A 20809-nucleotide genomic window follows, 5' to 3' on the forward strand; every position below is an offset into this window, starting at 1 on the left:
AGACTTGCTTAAGATCACAGCCGGTAAGAAATCTATTTTTACCCCTCTCCCACTTTGACCTTCTATGGCCTCATCTTCAAGTCTTGAGACACCTTGCCCTCCAAGCCCTATTACTAGATCCCTCACAGCTTCTGCCATCGAATTCTGAGACTCCAAACTCCATGTCTCAGCTAGGATACCCCATTGAGCCTTGCCCTTTTCTACTTTTACCCTCTGGCATCTTCAAGTCTCTGAGGCGCCACTGCACTCAATCCCTCTTCTTCTGTGACCTTCAGATTTGGCCAGTCCTGGAGCTCAGGGGACGAATGGGTCAGGACTGAAAATGTTGCATAAAAGAGCTGAGATCAGTGCCAGGTGACAGCCTCCACCCCCTGGCCCAAGCATAAAAGTCAGGAACAGCCCTATCTGGACCCCACTTTTGAGTCAGCATCTGCCCAAAACCCAGGTAACAGTGCAGTGGGGCCTCTGCTACCTTCACCATGCTGACCTCTGGGCTGCTTCTGGGGGCCATATTCTTTTGCATCTCAGCTCTGGTGGTGCTCTCTGTGTGGAAACAGAGGAAGATCTGTCGAAGCCTTCCCCCTGGACCCACCCCCCTGCCTTTCATCGGCAACTACCTGCAGCTCAACACTGAGCAGATGTATGACTCCCTCATGAAGGTACTGAGGCTGGGGACAAGGGGGAGAACATGGAGAGACTGAGACAGAGAAATAGAGATTGAGAGAGAAATAGAGAGAGAGGAACAAGGAGCAAAGGCACAGAGAGATTGAGACACTCAGAGGAGCAAAGAGACAGTGAGATCCAAAGACAAATTAACAGGGAGAGATACAGTAACAGAGAGAGTCACACAAAGAATAACAGTGACAGAGATAGAATCGCAGAGTATATTAGAAACACACAAAAGAAATACTTAGAAGTAGAGACAGAAAATATGACAAATGGTCGGAGACAGAGGCAAACTAGCAGAAAAGGAAAAGCAGAGACAGAGATGAAAATACATAATCCCAAAGAGACAGTGACACAGAGAGATGGACTCAGAGACATAGAGTGAGACACAGAAACACAAGCATGAAAGACAGATGGAGACGGAGATAACTCTCGTGTGCATAAGTAGCTTCCAGGGTAGTTGGAAGAAAGCTCTGGGAAAGTCAGAGAGAAGGGGAGATGGAGGCAGAAAAAAGTCTCTGCTTCTCACTACTGACTTGAGGAAGGTCTTTTCCATTCTCTAGTCCTCAGTTTCCTGTCCATAACATAGACAGACTGGGTTAGATGGTCTATAAGGGCTAAGTTTTATGATCTTATGGGCAAGATGCTCTAAGGAAAGTGCAGAACTTCTTCATGGGAGGGATGGACAGAGCTAGGGAGCAAGAGAGGGATTCATAGGGATGGTGGAGAAGAGGCCAGGAGGATGGGAGAGCTAGCCTGAGGGCTGGGGAGAGAGGACCAAAGGAGAGGGTGTGAGGTGGAGATTTGAGAGCCTAGAGAAATCTCGTGGCAAATATGGGGACTCCTGCTCTGTCTGGCCCACCAATGAGGGTCATTAGCTTCTTATAACCCTGCAAAATTATTTAAGAAAGCCAGTGTAGGTGAGGGGCTTGGAATAGACATGCCCCATTAGACTGAGAGGTCCTCGAGGGGAGGGACAGTCTTTGCCTTTGTCTTTCTATCTGCAGTGCTTAGCACACAGTAAGTTTCTGACAGTGCTTGTTACCTTGACTTGTCATAGGAAAAAAAAAGGCAAAGAACTAAAAAAACAGCATTTTTTGTTCTGATCTTGTTCAACAGAGGGTCATGGGCTCATAGATTCAGAGCTGGAAATAACAAGACAAACCATTGTATCCAAACTTCTCACTTTGCACATGACAAAAGTGAGGCAGAGGTGAAGTGACTTGCTCAGTCACACAGTAAGTGTTTGAGGAAGGATTTGAACCCAGGAACCCATGCTTCCTCAAAAAAGAAAAAGAAAAATTTATATATAGATGCCTATTTTACATATATATGCATATTTACCCTTACACATACATTTTAAAATAAACAAAGTGTTCACAAGGATTCACAATCCTGTTCCTTGTTCCTTGCGTACTGAAATGTTTGCGATGTCTAGATCACAATTACACATTGTTTTGAAAGCAGCTGAGAGATGGTGGGTGAGGAGTTATCTTTCAGGGCAGAGAACTAAGAGGGGGGAAATCATGGGGCTGAGAGGCCACTCTCTGGTTATTCTGACGTCTTCACCCCCTCCAGATTGGGAAAAAATATGGACCTGTGTTTACAGTCCACCTGGGACAGAGAACCATTGTAGTCCTAACTGGGTATGAGGCTGTGAAGGAGGCGCTGATTGACCAAGCAGAGGAGTTCTCTGGTCGTGGGGAGCAGGCCACATTTGACTGGATCTTTAAGGGGTTCGGTGAGTGTCTGCGCAGGGACACACACATGCACACTCACATACATACACACACCACACACATAAACACCACACACACAGACATACATATATACACATAACACACACATCACACATGTACACACCTTCCACACACACACCTCATACATCCCCCCCACATACACACACACTCATTTGCACACCCCAATTCCCCTAACAACCCTACACACACTCTGCACACACACCAAATGTGCACACACACACACACACACACACATACATACACACATACATCTCCCCAGGCCAATGTGATCTCCTCTAGTCTGCTGATCAGGGTTCTAAATCTTCTCTCCTGACTGGCCTTTCCCTTTATGACCATGGCCTCCCTCCACCACCTGCTCCTCTCTGTTTCTTTTTCTTTCTTGGTTTCTCCATTTGTGTCTCATCTGTCTCCCTGTTTTTCCATCCTTCTCCATTGCTTTGTCTCTTCATCTTTCTTGGTCTTTCACAATCTGTCCATTTCTGGCTATTCTTCTCCCTGTATTTTTCATCTTTCCCTTGTCTCTCCTCTCCGCACTTTTCTTTCTCTTTCCTTCACCTGTCTCCACCTTCTATCTTTCTCTGTCTCTATTTGACTATCTCCCTTTGACTTTCCATCTCTCTGTCTCTCAACTTCTGCATCTTTCTGTCTGCCCCTTTATCTCTATCTCTCCTTGCCTCCTTCTGTCTCTCCTTGTCTAACTATCTCCCCAAATCTCTCCATTTGTCTGCCTTTCTGTTTCCCTCCCTATATCCCCAGTTCTTCCATATATCTCCTGATTTATCTTCCTATCTCCCCACCCTTCTTCATTTCTTCTCCTTTCTTTTTCTCCCCATATCCCTTATCTCTCTAGCTTTCTCTTTTGGTTTGACTTTTTCCTCCATCTCTTCCTGTCTGCCCTTCTCTCCATATCTCCCTTTTTCTTCATCTCTGTCTTTCCCTAACTGCTTTCCCATTTCCTCCCTCTCTCACTCTCCATTTCTCTGTATTTTCCTCTCTCCCCATCAGCCCAGTCCTTCTGTGTCTCTCATCGTGTCTCTTCTTATCTCCCCATTTCTTCTTGTTTCTCATTCTCTCACTGTATCCCCATCTGTACCTCTTTTTCATTTTCTGTCTCTCCTTGTTTCACCTCTTCCCTATCTCTCCATCTTCTGCCTTCCTATCCCCCCTCCATCTCTCTGTCCCTCCCTGTGTCCCCAATTCTCTCCTCTCTTCCCCATTTTTGCTATTCCTGTCTCACCTCCCCCATTTCCTCATTTCTCTGTCTCTCCCTTTATCCCTTTGCCTCTCCATCTCTTTTTTCTTCCCTGTCTCCATACCTTTCCTCATCTTCTCTCTCTCTCCCTCTCTTTCCTCTTCCCTCCCTCCCTCTCTTTCTTTTTCTCCTGGTTTCACTCTGGACACCCACCTTTCACCCTATACCAGGACCTGGGATCCTGCAGGATCTCCAGTCTTCCCAGAGCTCCTTCTTCCCTCTTGCCAATGAGCAGGTGTGGTCTTCAGCAACGGAGAGAGGGCCCGGCAGCTCCGACGATTCTCCATCACCACCCTCAGGGACTTTGGCATGGGCAAGAGAGGCATTGAGGAGCGCATCCAAGAAGAAGCTGGCTTCCTCATTGAGGCTTTCCGAGGCACAAAAGGTGAGTGGACCCTAAGAACATTCTGGCGCCTTGTGCCTGGTCAGAGTCAACTATCTTGTGACTGTTGTTGCTCACTTGTTTCAATCATATCTGACTTTCTAGATACCATTTTGGAGCTTTTCTCAGCAAAGCCACTGGAGTGAGTTGCCATTTCCTTCTCCACCTCATCTTACAGATGAGGAAACTGAGGCAACAGGGTTAAGTGATCTGTCCAGGGAGTCACTTGTCTGACACTTATCAGACAACTAGCAATTGTCTGAAGCCACAACTGAACAGATATGAAAATGAGTCTTAATGATTCCAAATCCAGTGGTCTATCCACTGCACCACCTAGCTGCCATCAGTTAAAATGTCCTGCCCTCGAACTTGGTTGCTGTCATCCCTGACCCCCAAGAATCTATCTCTGTGCCCTGTCACTTGCTTTTGCCTTGCATCTAACACTAGCTGATCTCTATATCTTGGTGTAATGAAAATGCTTAAATATCCATATTTGAGGTCCTCCACTCATTTACTTGGTGATTTGAAATAGGTGACCTCGCTTCTCTGGACCTCAGTTTCTTTTCTGTAAAATGAGAAGGATGGATTATATGGTGGCCTCTAGGTTCCCTTCCATATCTAAATGAATGACTCTATGATTATTGGAGTCTGGGTTCAGAGACTGATCCCCTCCCTAAACCAGGACACCCAGATTAGAGTTTTAGCTTTGCCTTTCACTCACTATGTGACCTTGGGCAAATCCCTTCCTCATCCTGACTTTGAGTTTTTTCTACCCTCTAAAACAAAAGAAGTCGGATTTTTTAAAAAATGATACTAAAGGAAAACATTTATATAACACATCAAGGTTTCTAAAGTACTTTATATTTCTCTTTTGATTTTGATAAGAACACTAGAGAAGTAGATACTATTATTACTCCCATTTTAAAGATGAGGAAACTGAAGCAGAGGTCAAGCAACTTCCCATGTTTACACAGCTAGTCTGAGGTCAGATATGGGCTTAGGTCTTCATAATTTCAATAAGCCAGCTAGGTGGTGCAGTGGATAAAGTGCTGGACTTGATATCAGAAAGACTCATCATGAGTTCTAATCTGACCTCAGACACTTCCTAGGTGTGTGACTCTGGGCAAGACACTTAACCCCCTGTGCCTCCTTTTTCTCATCTACAAAATGAGCTCGAGAAGAAAATGAAAACCTTTATTTCTGTCAAGAAAACCCCAAATGGGGCCATGAAGCATTGGACATGAATGAAATGACTGGATAGCAATGAGTGTGATCTATCTCTGTGCTTTTCTACATTCTCATTCAGTGAATGGGTGAGGTTGGTCAGAATTATCCCATCTAGAAACAAAAGGGTTTTGGACTAGATTGCTGCAAAGGTTTTTTCCAGCTGACATGCTAGATAAGGGAAGGCAGCCTGGGATCAGGAAAGGGCCCAGAATTTAGAATCATGAAAACTAGACATGGATCCCAGCTTTATCACTTCTTACCTGAGCAAGTTCCCTTCCCTGTCTAGGCCTCAGTTTCGTTTCATTTCAGGGCAACCTTGGAGTCCAAAGGCAGGGGTAGATGAGAGAGATGTGTGTGTGTGTGTGTGTGTGTGTGTGTGTGTGTGTGTGTGTGTGAGAGAGAGAGAGAGAGAGACAGACAAACAGACAGACAGACAGACAGACAGACAGGCAGGCAGAGAGACAGACAGACAGACAGAGACAGAGAGAGGACAGAGGAGGCAACTGCTTCTCTGGAATCTAATCTCCATTCTCTATGGGATTTGGGGATGGGGACAATGACTGTCTTTTGGAGGATGAGAAAACTGACTCTCTGTCTCTCTGTCTGTCTCTATCTCTGCCTCTTTCCCTTCTCTATCCCTATCCATTCCGTATGGATCCTCCTCCCCAGAAGGCTCCATCCACTGCACCACCTAGCTGCCATCAATCAAAATGTCCAGCTCCACCTCACTTTTTCAACTTCATCTCTCTGCTTCTCTCTCAAATCCTGTCTCCATGTATCTGTTGGCCTCTTTACCGCTGTGGTGGTCTATGTTTCTTTTTTCTCTTCTTTCTGTTAACTTCTCTTGATGTCTCTGCCTTTGGCCTCTTTCTCCTTGGGTCTTCTTCATCATTATATCACCATGCTTCCTTACTTCTCTGCCCAACGAAATGTACATTTTCATCTCTAAAACCTTGCAAGATAGACATAAGCTAGGTTTCTTTCCTAAGGACTAAGCCTTAAACCCATATCACTCAGACTTTCTTTGATTGGCCATCAATAGATTCCTGGTCAAGCCTCATTTGACTCAGAGTTAATGTAAACGGCAATAGCTTCTATTTTGGCCAAAAGCAGTGAGAGTCTACCCTTCCCAGACTGATTTTTTTTTTAATAGGGGAAGACTTTGCCTCTTTTCTTACTTAGCCTTAATTGCTGATTGGGCCTTACCTTAGAATGACACCTGTTAAAGACCTTAGCTTAAAACAGTCAAGGTCTCTCACTCATACCAGGGTCATCTGCAGTCGTCCTGATCAATATTTGCCTCTGGACACAGATTTGGAGGATGAGAAAGTGACTTTGCTCCCTCACTTAAATCCAATTCACTTTGATGTCATGGCATCACTTCCCTGATGTCATGGTGCTTTGTGAAGGACGAAAGGCAAATAACAACAGCAATCCTTATTTCTGTGTCTCCGTTGACCTGGTTGGCCTACAGGAGCTGCCATCGACCCCACCTTCTTCCTGAGCCGCACTGTCTCCAATGTCATCAGCTCCATCGTCTTTGGTGACAGATTTGAATACGAGGACAAACAGTTCCTGTCCTTGTTGCGTATGATGCTGGGAAGCTTCCAGTTCACAGCCACATCCATGGGACAGGTGACCCTCAAGACATTCTGTCCCACTCACTTGGGTCTTGACTTATCTTCAACCCTTAATCCTGTTTAATGCTTTCCTGTATCTCCTGTACCCTATTCCACAATCTGACTCCGTGATCACAATATGACTGTATGCCCTGTTCTGATGACCAGTTCTCCATGATGACCCTCATTGATACCCTAAGAGTTCATCTTTCATGATGATTACCCTACCATTTTTCTCTCATCCCTCAAGAACCTACCCCCAGGGCCCTGTACCACATAACTTATTTTTTGCCCTCCCCAGCTATATGAAATGTTCTCTGGAGTGATGAAGCACCTGCCAGGACCTCAGCAGCAAGCGTTCAAGGAACTGAAAGGGCTGGATGATTTCATCACTGAGAAGGTCCGGGAAAACCAGGCCACCCTGGACCCTAACTCCCCCCGAAATTTCATTGACTCCTTCCTGATCAAGATGCAGGAGGTAATGGCCCAGTGGGCAAATGAAAATGGAGGGGATGCGGTGAGATCTCAGATCAAGTGAGTTATGGATCTTTGGGACAATCCCCAGACATTGGGAAGTGGGTTTCACAGGTATTGGGCAGCAGGTCTCAGAGGTGAGCAGGAAGCAGGAGCAGACATTAGGTGGCAAACCTTAGGCTTCCAGAGACAAGGCTCAAAAGTATCTTGTGGCACATGTCAGGAGGTAGGTTCACAAATACCCCAGGGTCAGGCAGTAACACAGAGCACAGATTCAGATATACCAAGGACATCTGGAAGTCAATGCCAACTTGGTGTTAGAATGCCAAAGAGAGAAAGAAATACAAATGGAGAAAATGAGACACAGAGATACAGGGACATAGTATAACACAGAAACACAGAAAGATGAAGATAGATGCAGAAACAGAGGCAGAAACTGGGAAACAAACACATGAAGACAAGGCCAGCACAAAGAAATATTTTCCATTCTCCACACTCCCTGCTCCTTTAGACATTCATCCTCTGGGTATAGGGCTTTGGGGGATGAGAAACCCAATCGTCTAGTCCCAGCACCTTTGCCTGACTCTCTATATAAGACCTTGGGAAGTACTTTCCTCTTCCTGGGTCCCTGTCTCTTCATCTATAAAATGTAGGATGGAGCATATTAACTTATTGTCTTTGTCCTGGAGGGAGGAAACAGGAGCAATAGGAAAAATGGTAAATGGAGGAATTTAAATGTCTTGGAGAAAAGCCTTCCTAACAATGAGAACTGTCCAAAAGTGTGATGGGCTACCCAGGGAACTAGTGGGTTCCCCCTCCTTGGAGGTCTTCCAACAGAGGCTATATGACCACTTGTCAGGAAGCTCAAGGTGAGGGTTTCCATGGTCGCTAAAGTCTCTTCGAGCTCTATAATTCTGGAATTCTGGAAGACACTCTACTGTAGTGGGTAGGGCTGTAGACTCAGGAGTCCCACATTCCTGAGTTCAAATATCACCTCAGACAGCTATGTTCATCTGAACAGGTCCCAATCTCTGTACCTTAACCTTCTGATGAAAGTGGTTGGATTTTACGATCTCTAAGGTACTTTTCCACACTAAATCTATGTTCATCTAAATTCTGAGAATAGATATGTATTTGAGTTCCTTAGAAGTGAGATATCCTACAGTATTCAGGTGCCATTGAAGGATCCCATTGCTGGGACTCAAGGAAACTAAGATGGCATTTGGGGAAAGGAGCCTTTGAGGGTGAAAAGTCTAGAGGTGAAGCAAGTGTGTGTATGTGGGGGTCGGGTTACCTGGGGCGTGTCCACATTTTCCTCCCAGGAAAAGAAAAATCCAAACACAGAATTTGACCTGAGGAACTTGGTCAAGACCACTCTGAACCTGTTTTTTGCGGGCACTGAGACTGTTAGCACGACCCTTCGCTATGGCTTCCTTCTGCTAATGAAGCATCCAGAGGTAGAAGGTGAGCCCCCTTCCCATAGTTCACTTAGAAGTCCTTTGGTGTCCTGGGAGTTGCCCAGAACATCCATACATAACATCCATATATTCAAACAGACAGACAGACACACACGCACACATGCACACATCATCATTATCATCATGATCATTGTTACTGGAACGTGGATTATTCACTTCACTCCTTGTCCCAGCCTTCTCTCACCTCAGGGTATACCCATTTTCTCCATGCCATCTGCTCCCTTAGGAGTTCCCCAGGTTCTCTCTGACCCTCCTGAATCCTATTTCCTCACCACCACCAACCACAGCTAAAATCCATGAGGAAATTGATCAGGTCATTGGACGGAACCGACCACCCAAGTTTGAGGACAAAGCCAAGATGCCATACACAGAGGCCGTCATCCATGAGATCCAAAGATTTGGAGATATGATCCCCATGGGTGTGGCCCGGAGAGTCACGAAGGACACCAAATTCCGAGGCTACCTTATTCCCAAGGTAGGAGTCCCTCACTCTTAGCATCTCCAGCTCCAACATCTACATCCTTCTGCCCCAGAACCTTCTCCATTTCTGTCATCCTCTAAATGCCCGTATGTGTTCTGACACCTGAGAGTTCCCCCACTCTCTTGTCTTAAGTCTCCTCATCCTGCCTTGTGTCTCCTGGAACCTCGCTTGTACCCTATATTAGCACATCCATCCATCTGTCTTGGTTCCAATATTCTCCTGAGAATAATTTTGATATCTCTACTCAATTTGATCAACATATGGTTAGTTCATTGTGATTTATGGGTATTAGTGATTGTCTAGAAGTAAGATAAAGAGAGAACTAAGTTTAATTTTTAGCATAAGAATAATTTAGGTTGGAATGAATTAACCCATTATGTATTGATGATTATACTGCTTTTACCTGGTAGATTTATACTACATCAATTTTTAGTTTGTTATTTAGGCTTGTATTAACCTGTGTTAGGAACGGATTGAGACTTGTATCACACCTCACCCCGCCCCCACCCTCTGTTCTCTAAGAGCAGCTATGTACCAGAAAACACAGATTCTCCATTTTACTTTGTTCTTTTGCATCTCATGCTCAAAATATGCTAGTAGAAATTCCCAGAATTCTCTTGCCCAGCCATTGACTAAACACTCATGATTGATGATGTGTGAAAAGCCTAATGACTAAATTTTGGTGACTGATGAACATTTCTCTTTGACCAGTCATTTAGACTTCCCCTTTTGGAACTGACCGATGGAAGTATTGGAACCCTCGTTCTATTTTTAGTCCTCTCATTCCTTATAAATATTTGTCACCTTCAAGTAGAAGGGGTCCCTGATTGTAGAGTCTTGAATCCAATTCATTAAGCACCACCAGTCTTCCTAATGCACTGATACATGTTAAGAGCTCTGTCTCAGTTTCCCTTTATTGCAGAATGGCTTTTTGTGGGTCACATTTTTCTCCAATGTAACCTCAACTGATTTCTCTGAATCCCATTCTCCCTCCCTCCCTTTCTCTCTTTCTCTCTCTCCTTTTATGTTTTCCTCAAGTTATTCTACATCCTTAAATACAATGATTTTAATTTCCTGATTTGAAATGAAGGGAACAGTTACATAGTAAGTGCCTCCTATGTTCCAGTCACTATGCTACGCACTTTATAAATATCTCATTTGATCTTCACAACAGATCTACAAGGTAGGTGTTATTATTATCTTTGTGATGAGGGTGACAGATGAGAAAATTGAGACAGACTGAGACTAAGTGACTTGCCCAGGGTCACGCACCTTGTAAGTTTCTGAAGTGGAATTGGAACTTAGGTCTTCCTGATTGTGGGCCACGATTCTACCCACTGCACCACTTAGCTCCTTCTAACGTTCTGAAATATTCCCCATTTTTGAATTAGCAAAAAAATGTGAACGTCAGTGCTGTCATGTCAAAATGTGTGGTCGTGAATTGTATTTATGCTAAAAGGATCCTTCTTGTAATTGAAGCAGGATTAATTGCCCAGCCAAGATATTGCTTTCCTACTTGTACTGATTGATTGTCAAATGAGACACATTTTAAGTTTTTCTCCTTGCATGTTTTATATAGTAAACTTAGCCTGTTTCAAAGACTTAGTTTCAGGATGTAGTTTGAAAAATAGTTTTATTACTAGCACTTGCCCAGGAGGTAATAATCCCAGAATGTGATCAGTGTAAATGAAGTATGAGTTTGGAAAGAACCTAGGATGGAAAAGGATATTGAAATGAAGAGAAAGTATGTTTGAATGAAAAGCCACCTTGTGGTTGAAAAGCGAAGATGGAGATAGCACATGTTGTTTGACTCAGAGCAGATAATTTATTATCTTTTAGCACACCCTTGGGGCTGCCCCTTCAACTTGAACTAATAGGTTGGGTCACCAGAGGGCAGCTAATAGCCCAGGGTTCAAGATACTTTGTGAGTCCACAGTCTTAAAACGAGAGCTCACAAGCCCCCACTGATAAACTTACCTTTCAAACTCTGCCAGTAGACACTTACCTCAAAGGAAAAATACTTACTGAAATAATATCATAAAAACAATAGTAATATACATTCCCTCCTTCCCATATACCTGAGACACACTCTTCCACAACTCCACAAACTGTAAATGGAAAGAATGTCCATACAATTAGAATATCCTTGGAGTGGTGCACAAGCTTAGAGAACACATGTGGTCAAGATGAGTCAGACCTCTGGGGCTATGGGGCCGAATATCCTTTACCTTCTTGTGGTATCCTCATGGTGCTTCTCTTGGGCACAGAGTCTATTGAGGAGGTCTCCTAACTGAGTCTTTGGTATCATTCTGAAGTTTGAATCCTACTTTTGAGGATTCATTCTGATCCTCTCTGATCCCAGTTTCCTACTCAGTCATTAGTTCTGATGCAAATCAGTATGACCAATGGTGGTGAAGGGAAGAGAAAGATATTCCCTCTCCCTTTCCTTCCCTTGCCTCTTACCCTCTGGTAGAGGTGAAGAAGAGCAAAGATTCTTAAGAACTTGGTTATTTCTTCATTGCTGTGTCTTCTTTTGACTGCCAGAGGTCACACTCCTGAAAGCTACCTCCTGATTCCAATGTGTCCAGACCAGAGAAGCTCCCTTTTTTCAGGCCACCAAAGGCATAGTTGTTCTTCTGTCAGTCAAAGGCAAGCTGCCTCTCCAAAGAATCCAAAGACAAATTTTTCACTCTAAAGGGGACTTTCCCCTTCTGTTACAACTGAAGTGGGGAAGAGGGAGAATGCATTGATTAGGGGTGTTCTCACCAACAGTCTCTCCATTACACTTAACATTATCACTGTTAATATAATTCAATTCTTATTAATTCTCTCTGCCAGCCATTCAGTCACTAACATGATCAAGATACTGGAATTGATGGAAACACAAAGGCAAAGATGAAACAGGCCCTGGCCTCAAGGACCTTACATTCCATCAGGGCAAACAACATGTGTCCGTATAGTGGGATACAAAGATAAAGCTAAGGGCTGGACTTGGGATTTCATTGACAGGAGGTCTCCCTCTGCTGATTCAGGTTGGCACCTTCTCTGCATATTACAGTCTTAAGACTGAGTGACTTGCCCAGGTAACATAGCCAGTATGTATTGGAGACAATTTGAACTTGGTTATTCCTCCATCTGAGACTAGCTTTCAATACATTCTATAACCTCATCTTTTCAGAAGCAATATACTCTCTCTCTGTCTCTGTGTCTCTCTGTCTCCTCCCTTCCCTCTCCCTGGTTCTCTTCCTGTCTTTGTCTCCCCTCTTTCTGTCCTCCTCTCTTCACTTTATCCATCATTTTCTTTCTTGTTCTCTTTCACCCCCACTCTAGGGCACAGAAGTTTTTCCCATGCTTGGCTCAGTACTGAGGGACCGCAACTTCTTTGCCTGCCCTGAAGCCTTCAACCCTCAACACTTCCTGGATGAAAAGGGCCAGTTCAAGAAGAGTGATGCCTTTGTCCCATTCTCCATTGGTGAGCAGGATAGCCTTCTCTCTTCCCCTCCATGACCCCCACTCTCATCTCTAGTACCAACCAGTATGGATAGAGCCTAGTGAATCCTTCCTTTCTTTCAATCTACTCTCAATTCATCTTGTTATCACTGAGTTCAATTTCTGTTGACCAGTCTTCTCAAGTGGGAGTGGCATGGTTCCAGATAGGCCCCTCAGAGGGTCCAAGGGTTCCAGAAAGGACACCCCCCAAAAATCTCCAGAGTCCCTTCTTCTATAAGGACGAAGTACATACCCTAGAAAGAGCCCTGGCCCTAGAATCAGAGGCCCTTGTTCAAGTCCCCTCTCTAAACCTCCCTAGTGGGTGACCTTGGTCAAATCACTTCATCTCCCTATACCTCAGTTTCTTCATCTGTAAAATTCAGTTCTGGTACTCCAGAGTGACTGAGGTCCCTTCCAGCTCAGCATCTATCATCTCAGGCCTCTATGAGCCTGCAGCTTTGGCCAAGCACCTTCCCTTCTCCAGACCTCAGTTTCCTCATTTGTAAAATGAGGTTATTGGACTAGATGACATTTAAGGTTTTTCTCCATTCTAACATTCAAGAAAATAAGTACTTATGAGATGGGGGGCAAAAACTAGGAAAAGCTGTCTCTGCCTCAAGAGTTTACATTCTACTGGAGAGGGCCAAGTTTAGGAAGAAAAGAGAAGTAATTAAAAAACAATTTGCAAATAGAGAGTATTGACTACTAAGACAATGAAGAAAGACTTCCTGTTGGAGATGGTACTAAAGTGCCTTGGAAGTTAAGGATCCTAAAAGCAGGGGGAGGAGAAGGGCACTCCAGCTGAGAGCTGTTTTGATGAAAATGGAATGATCAATTTAGGCAACAGCAAATACACCCATTAGTTTAGAATGTAGAAATCCAGGTGAGGAATTCTGTGAGATGGGGAGGGATGGAATCAAGGGAACAGGACGGAGGAGGGTCCCTGCTTTGACAGACCTTGGAGCAAAGACAGAGAGAACCGAGGATGGTATAGACAGCGTGGGAAGCGTTCCATAGATTAGAAGAGGGATCTCCCAAGGGACGGCTCGTATTGTCCCTTGAGAAGAGGCAAAGGGCTCTGCTGAGAACGAGGTGTAAGAAGGTTGAGGAACAAGAGCAACTCAATGTTGCAAAGGTTCTCCTACCTCTGATGTCCTGTCATCTAAACACACCAAAAAACTAGGGTGTAGCAATGGGACATTGACTTTGGGCATCAAAATTTAGTAGATATTGATAGCACTTGTGATCCTTCATCAGCTTAAAAACAAACAAAAAAGCTTAGTAGCTAATTACCAAGAAGAATTAAACAAAAGAGGAAGTCTTTTGTGGCACCAGACCCAAACATATTCTGTACTACTTGTCTTTTTCTAAGTTATCTACCGTTACTCTCTAGTCTAAGATCCCTCTCAGCTATGACTTTTCTTTGTTTCAATGTCACTTCCGTGTGTGGCAATTTTTTTCCCTTTAAGGGATTATCAACTTAAGGCTGGAAGTTACCTCAGGGCCATAGAGTCCAAATCTCTAATTCTGAGGGTGAGAGAAGGAAAGTGATTTACTCAAAGTGATGTAATTAGTCAAGATCCAATTTATCACCAGACCACTTTCCATTGTGCCTTCTCGTTTTCTCCCATTTCTGACATTCTCTCTTCTAAGGGAGGGTCTTTAGACCCTGGGAGAGCCCAGGACTGACACTCTATCTTCGAAGAACCCTCCAAGCTCTAAGGGCCTTCCCCACTCTGACCTGTTCTGACTCTGGCTCCTCAGGCAAACGTTACTGTTTTGGTGAAAGTTTGGCCAGAATGGAGCTGTTTCTCTTCCTCACTACCATCCTGCAGACCTTTCGCTTCCAGTCTCCACTCCCAAAAGAAGCCATTGATATCTCCCCCAAGATGGTGGGCTTTGCCACCATTCCCCGCACCTACACCATGTCATTCTTGCCTCGCTGATGAGACTGAGCTCAGGCAGCCACAGCAGAAACAGGAGGAACTCGTGCAACTCCAGGGGTGGTGGTGGTTTAGGATGTATTAATAAAGTCTGAGCCTCAGGAAGCTCTGTCTGTATCTCTGTTTGGCTCCTGGAATCTGTGACACAGCATAGAACTCATTGAATATAATCCCTTCAAGTTACAGATGAGGTGACTTGTTCCAGGTCATACGGAGAGTAAAGAAAAAAATTGAGACTGGAAGTCTTTTAGTTTACAAAGGAATTTTGCCTTGCATCATACCCCTCACTTGTGACTAATTTCTACCTTAGTCTCTGTCTCTTTGTCCCTTCTGTCTGCCTCTGTCACTCTTCCATCTTTGTCTTTGTCTCCCCTGGCTCTTTCCTCTGTCTTTCACTATCCATAAATGTTTCTCTGCTTCTTTGTCTTTCTCTATGTCTCTCTTTCCCTATGTCTATCTCTCTATGACTATGTGTGTCTCTCTCCAGTTCTGCTATCACAGAGCAGATTTCTTTGGGAGGAAGAGTTAGGTCATATATGCTTGTCACCAAACTTGTGATCACTCAAAGAATGACCAATACCTTCTATATACAGATAGAAATATTGAGGCCAAGAGAGTGGAAGGGATTTACTTAAGACTAAGGCAGGCAGCTAGGTGGCATAGTAGATAAAGTACCAGATCTGAAATCTCATTTTGCTGAATTCAAATCCAGCTCCTGATACTTACTAAGAGGGTGATCTTGGGCAAGTCACTTAACTCTGTTCACCTCATTTTGTCATCTCTAAAATGAGCTGGCAAATTGTAATGCCAATCAATACAGTACACTTGAGAGCTGTTGCTGTGAATACATACACATACATGCACATGTACATGTACATACATACTTGTACAGACACACATATATACATGTTTTTAGGGTTGACTTGCACAGTATAACGAGTTCTGTATTCAAAACAAAACCTTATTCAAGAAACTAAAGCATTCATAGTTCAACACAACATGGCCTTAAGGAGTCACCAAATTACACAACACAATATAGCATTTCTCTTTCTACTTGTTTATACAATCAGTGGATCCCAGACCAAGGTATTCTCTTGCTCTGCTCATCCCCAGGGGTAGGAAAGAACAAATTATACTCTGCCCCTAGGTCACAATAGTTTATAATCCCTTCAGTCCAAACAGAGTGTCCAAGTAAAGTCCTCCTGGCGGGGTGTCCTTCTCTCCACGCTGCTATTGCAGACTCCCATCTGTCACTCTCAGATGCACACAGGCTCTCATAAGGAAGCGTTCAAGTACTAATACTGGTCCAGTCCCCACTTCGAAGTTCTGATAAATACCTAGGTGACAAAGCCAAGAGGGTGGGTCTCTGGGAGTCACAGTACATTCCCGACAGCTCCACCGCCTGGGTCCCAACCCATTGCAGGGATATGCAGCAGAATGCAGGTTCACTGCTCCTGCCCTGCCGCAAAGCCTCCATCTCGACTTCAGGCTGAGTCCCAACTTCCATGGTTCCTTCTTCTGCAGGCCCATCTTCAAAAATGAAAAGGGTGAATTCACTACTAGTGAAGCAGAAATTAAAGCAATAAGTAAGAGCTACTTTGCCCAATTGTATGCCAATAAATCAGACAATCTAAATGAAATGAATGATTTTTAAAAATGTATCTTACCCATGTTAACAGAAGAGGAAATGGAATACTTAAATAACTCCTTTTTAGAAACAGAATTTGAACAAGCCATCAATGAATCCCCTAAGGAAAAATTGTAAGGGCCAGATGGATTTATAAGCAAATTCTACCAAACCTTTAAAGAACAATTTATTCCAATACGACATAAGCAATTTGTGAAAATAGGTAAAGATGGAGTCCTACCAAATTGCTTTTATGTCACAAATATGGTGTCAATATCTAGATCAGGAAGAGCCAAAATAGAGAAAGAAAATTATGAAGCAATTTCCCTAATGAATATTGATGCAAAAATTTTGAAAATATTAGATAGGCACTTACAGCAATACAGGATGATGATTACACACCGTGACCGAATAGGATTTATATCAGGAAGGCAAGACTGGTTCAATATTGGGAAAACTATGATCATAACTGGCCATTTTAATAACAAAGCCAACTCCTATGAATATCTCAACAGATGGTGAAAAACCTTTTGACGAAATACAGCAACGATTCCTATTAAAAACACTAAAGAGCATAATAATAAAGGGAACATTCCTTTAAAATGTTATAGAAATGTCGATTTAAATTTAAAATGTCGATAGAAAACCATCCACAAGCATCATCTCTAATGGGGATAAGCTAGAGACCTTTCCAATAAGATGATAGGGGAAGCAAATAGGCCCATTATCACCACTATTATTCAACATTGTGCTAGAAATGTTAGCTTTAGAAAGAAGAGAAGAAAAAGAACTTGGAACAAGTAGAATAGGCAAGGAAAAAACAAAAGAATCACTCTGCAGATGATATGATGGCATACTTAGAGAATCCTAGAGAACAACTAAAAACTACTAGAAATAATTAACAAAATGGACAAAGCTGCAGAATGTAAAATAAACCCACATAAATTATGAGCATTTCTATAGATTCATCAAAGTCCATTAGGAGGATATAGAAAGAGAAATTCCATTCGAAATAACTGTAGACAGTATAAAATACTTGTGAGTCTGGCTGCCAACAGAAACCTAAGAACTATATCAGCACAATTAAAAACTTTTTTTCACACACATAAAGCAAGATCCAAACATTTAGAAAAATAGCAATTGTTTATGGGTAGGCCAAGCTAATATAATAAAATGACAAATTAATATACTTCTTCAGTTTCATACCATTCAAATTACCAACAATTATTTTATGGAGCTCGAAAAAAGACCAACAAAATTCATCTGAAAAAGCAAAAGATCAAGAATATAAAGGGAATATAAAGGGAATTTCTGAAAAATGCAACCCGATATAAAACTATATTATAAAGCAGCAATCCTCTATCTATATGGTACTAGCTAACAAATAGCATGGCGAGTCAGTGGAGTAGATTAGGTACACAACACACAGTAGTAAATGACCACGGTAATCTACTGTTTGAGAAACTCAAAGAACCTAGATTCTGGTGTAAAAGCTCACTATTTGACAAAGACAACTGAGAAAACTAGAAAACAGTATGTCAGAAACTAAGTATAGACCAACATCTTGCACTTTATACCAAGATAATGCCAAAATTGGTACGTGATTTAGACATTAAAGAGTGATGTCATAAGCAAATTAGGAGAACAAAGAATAGTTTACCTTTCAGATCTTTGAGGAAGGGAAGAATTTATGACCAAACAACTTATAGAGAAAAGTAAATTGGATAATTTCAGTTGCATTAAATTAATGTTTTTCACAAACAAAGCCAATGCAATCAAGATTAGAGGGAAACAGATAGCTTAGAAAAATTTTTACAACCAGTGTCTCTGATAAAGGCCTCATTTCTAAAATATGTAGAGAACTGCATCAAATTTATAAGAATACAAGTCCTTACCCAATTGATAAATGGTCCAAGGATATGAACAAACAGTTTGCAGATGAAGAAATTAAAGCTATCTAAAGTCGTATAAAAAATGCTCTAAATCACTACTGAACAGAGAAATGCAAATTAAAACAACTCTGAGCTACCTCATCACACTTATCAGATTGACTAGCATGACAAAGCAGGAAAGTGATAAATGTTGGAGAAGATGTGGGAAAACTGGAACACTAATGCATTGCTGGTGGATTGTGAACTGATCCAACCATTCTGGAAAACAATTTGGAACTATGCCCAAAGGGCTATAAAACTGTGCATACCCTTTGACCCAGCAATCCCTGTTCTAGGTCTGCATTCCAAAGAGATCATAAAAATAAGAAAATGACCCACAAGTACAAAAATATTTATACCTGCTCTTTCTGTGGTGGCCAAGAATGGGAAACTGAGGGGATGCTCATCAATTGGGAAATGGCAGAACAAGTTGTAGTATATGATTGTGAAGAAATATTATACCATAATAAATGATGAAAGGGATGCTCTCAGAAATACCTGTAGAGACTTACATGAACTTATGTGAAGTGAAGAGGCCAGAACCAAGAGAACATTGTACACAGTAAAAGCAGCATTATATGATGATCACCTATGATGGACTTAGCTCTTCTCAGCAATAGAATGATCTCAGAGAAGTACAAAGGACTTCTGAAGGAAAATACTATACACACAGAGAGAAAGAACCTATGCAGTCTGAATGTGAATCTAAACATACTATTTTCACCTTATTTTTTCATAGTTCCCACTTTTGCTCTGTTTCTTCTTTCACAATATGACTATTGTGGAAATCCTGGCATTTCTCCTAGAGTTGTTGGGCAGCAAACACTATATTGACTGTACCTCGGGCCTTTCTGAAGCCACACTGGCTCTCAGGTATATGCCCATGTTCCAGGTGAAAGATCAGCCTATTAAGGAGGACTCTAGCAAGAATTTTGCCAGCAGTGACTAAGAGAGAGGTCCCTTTGTGATCGTCCCAGGACAATCTATTCCCTTTACCCTTACAGAGATGGATAATGGAGGCATCCTTGAACTCCTGGGGGGATAACCTCCTCTTGCCATATAGCATGGAAAATTCAGTCAGCTTTTGTATGAGCAATGGTCCCTCTGCCTGGTAAATCTCAGCTGGAATAGAATCAGCACCAGGTGCTTTGCCACATGAAAGGAGCCTAATGGCCCTCAAAACCTCTTCTTCAGTTGGAAGTTCAGCTAAGGAGGGATTGACTTCAACATGAGGTAAACAGTCAATGTCCTCAGTATTGATTGATGATGGTCTCTTGAGAACACTATGGAAGTGTTCAGCTCATGTCTGTAGGATCATGTCCTTATCAACGCGGCTCCATCAGCACTGAATACACTTACCTTGGTATTGTACTTTCCACTGATGTGCTCATTGACAATGCGGTGGATGCACGCATTGCCAGAGCTAGCTCAGTGTTTGGAAGGCTCCAAAGAAAGGTTTGGAAGAGAAGAGGTATTAGACTGACTACCAAACTGAAGGTCTACAGAGCCGTTGTGCTGACCTCATTGTTATATGCTTGTGAAACATGAACAGTCTTATCAGTGCCATGTTAGGAAACTGAATTGCTTCCATTTGAACTGGCTTAGGAAGATTCTGAGGATCATCTGGCAGGATAAGGTACCAGACACTGAAGTCCTTGCTTGACTCAAACTATGCTTCAGAGGGCGCAACTCCAATGGGCTGGCCACGTTGTTCCAATGCAAAACGCACACTTGCCAAAAAACTCTTTTATGGATAACTCCCATGAGGCAGGCTATCACATGGTGGTCAGAAGAAAGGATACAAGGACACTTTCAAGGTCTCTCTCAAGAACTTTGGATTTGACTGTGCAACATGGGAGACACTGGCACAGGACTGCTCAGCATGGTGTGCCCACATAAGAAAAGGTACTGTGCTCTTTGAGCAAAGCAGAATGAGGAGAACACAAAGTACATGCAGGATATGCAAATTTGGGATATCCACCCCAAACGTTCAGAAGGACTATTTGTGCCCAACCCACAGTACAGCAGTCTGAGCTGATATTGGTCTGATCAGCCACAGTGGGACACACTGAAATTTCCCTTTACAATGGTGATGTCATTTTGGTCCTCTTGAAAGACGAAGAACAATAACCAACTATTTGTGGAAATAGGGTTTACATGATTGCACATATATAATTTATATCAAATTGTTTACTATTATAGGGAAGATGCGGGGGAGGGAAGACATTTGGAACTCAAAATTTTGTTGAAAAATGATGACTGAAATTTGCATTTACAGGTAATTAAAAAACTATTAAAAAGGAATAAAAGTGAAAAAATAGGCCTAAAACATCATGGACTAAACTTCACAACTACCCACTTACAGGTGAATCAAGGTTTTCTTGGTGGGAATAGATTACAAAATGGGAGGGTACATTAAAATGAGAGGAGGCAGATATTGATAGAGTAGAAGGTATCATGTACTCTAATCAATTCAAGGG

At 42.7% G+C, this 20809-nt stretch overlaps 1 protein-coding gene across 2 annotated transcripts in view; it reads left to right on the forward strand.

Annotated features, from left to right (window-relative positions):
• Positions 1-14888, forward strand: part of LOC140503853 (cytochrome P450 2A13-like) — a 30542-nt gene extending 15654 nt beyond the window's left edge. Inside the window, exons 1-9 of one of the 2 annotated variants that reach the window (XM_072608195.1) lie at positions 408-659; positions 2245-2407; positions 3914-4063; positions 6762-6922; positions 7208-7384; positions 8703-8844; positions 9146-9333; positions 12670-12811; positions 14593-14888. In XM_072608195.1, the coding sequence (XP_072464296.1) occupies positions 480-659; positions 2245-2407; positions 3914-4063; positions 6762-6922; positions 7208-7384; positions 8703-8844; positions 9146-9333; positions 12670-12811; positions 14593-14774 (1485 nt within the window). In that variant the 5' untranslated portion in view covers positions 408-479 and the 3' untranslated portion in view covers positions 14775-14888. Of the gene's footprint in view, positions 1-407; positions 660-2244; positions 2408-3913; positions 4064-6761; positions 6923-7207; positions 7385-8702; positions 8845-9145; positions 9334-12669; positions 12812-14592 lie in introns of those variants that run through there. The other variant, XM_072608196.1, reaches the window with a different exon arrangement.
• The last annotated feature ends 5921 nt before the right edge of the window (positions 14889-20809 follow it).

This window comes from Notamacropus eugenii, chromosome 5 (genome assembly GCF_028372415.1).
Source record: "Notamacropus eugenii isolate mMacEug1 chromosome 5, mMacEug1.pri_v2, whole genome shotgun sequence".
NCBI lineage: Eukaryota > Metazoa > Chordata > Mammalia > Diprotodontia > Macropodidae > Notamacropus > Notamacropus eugenii.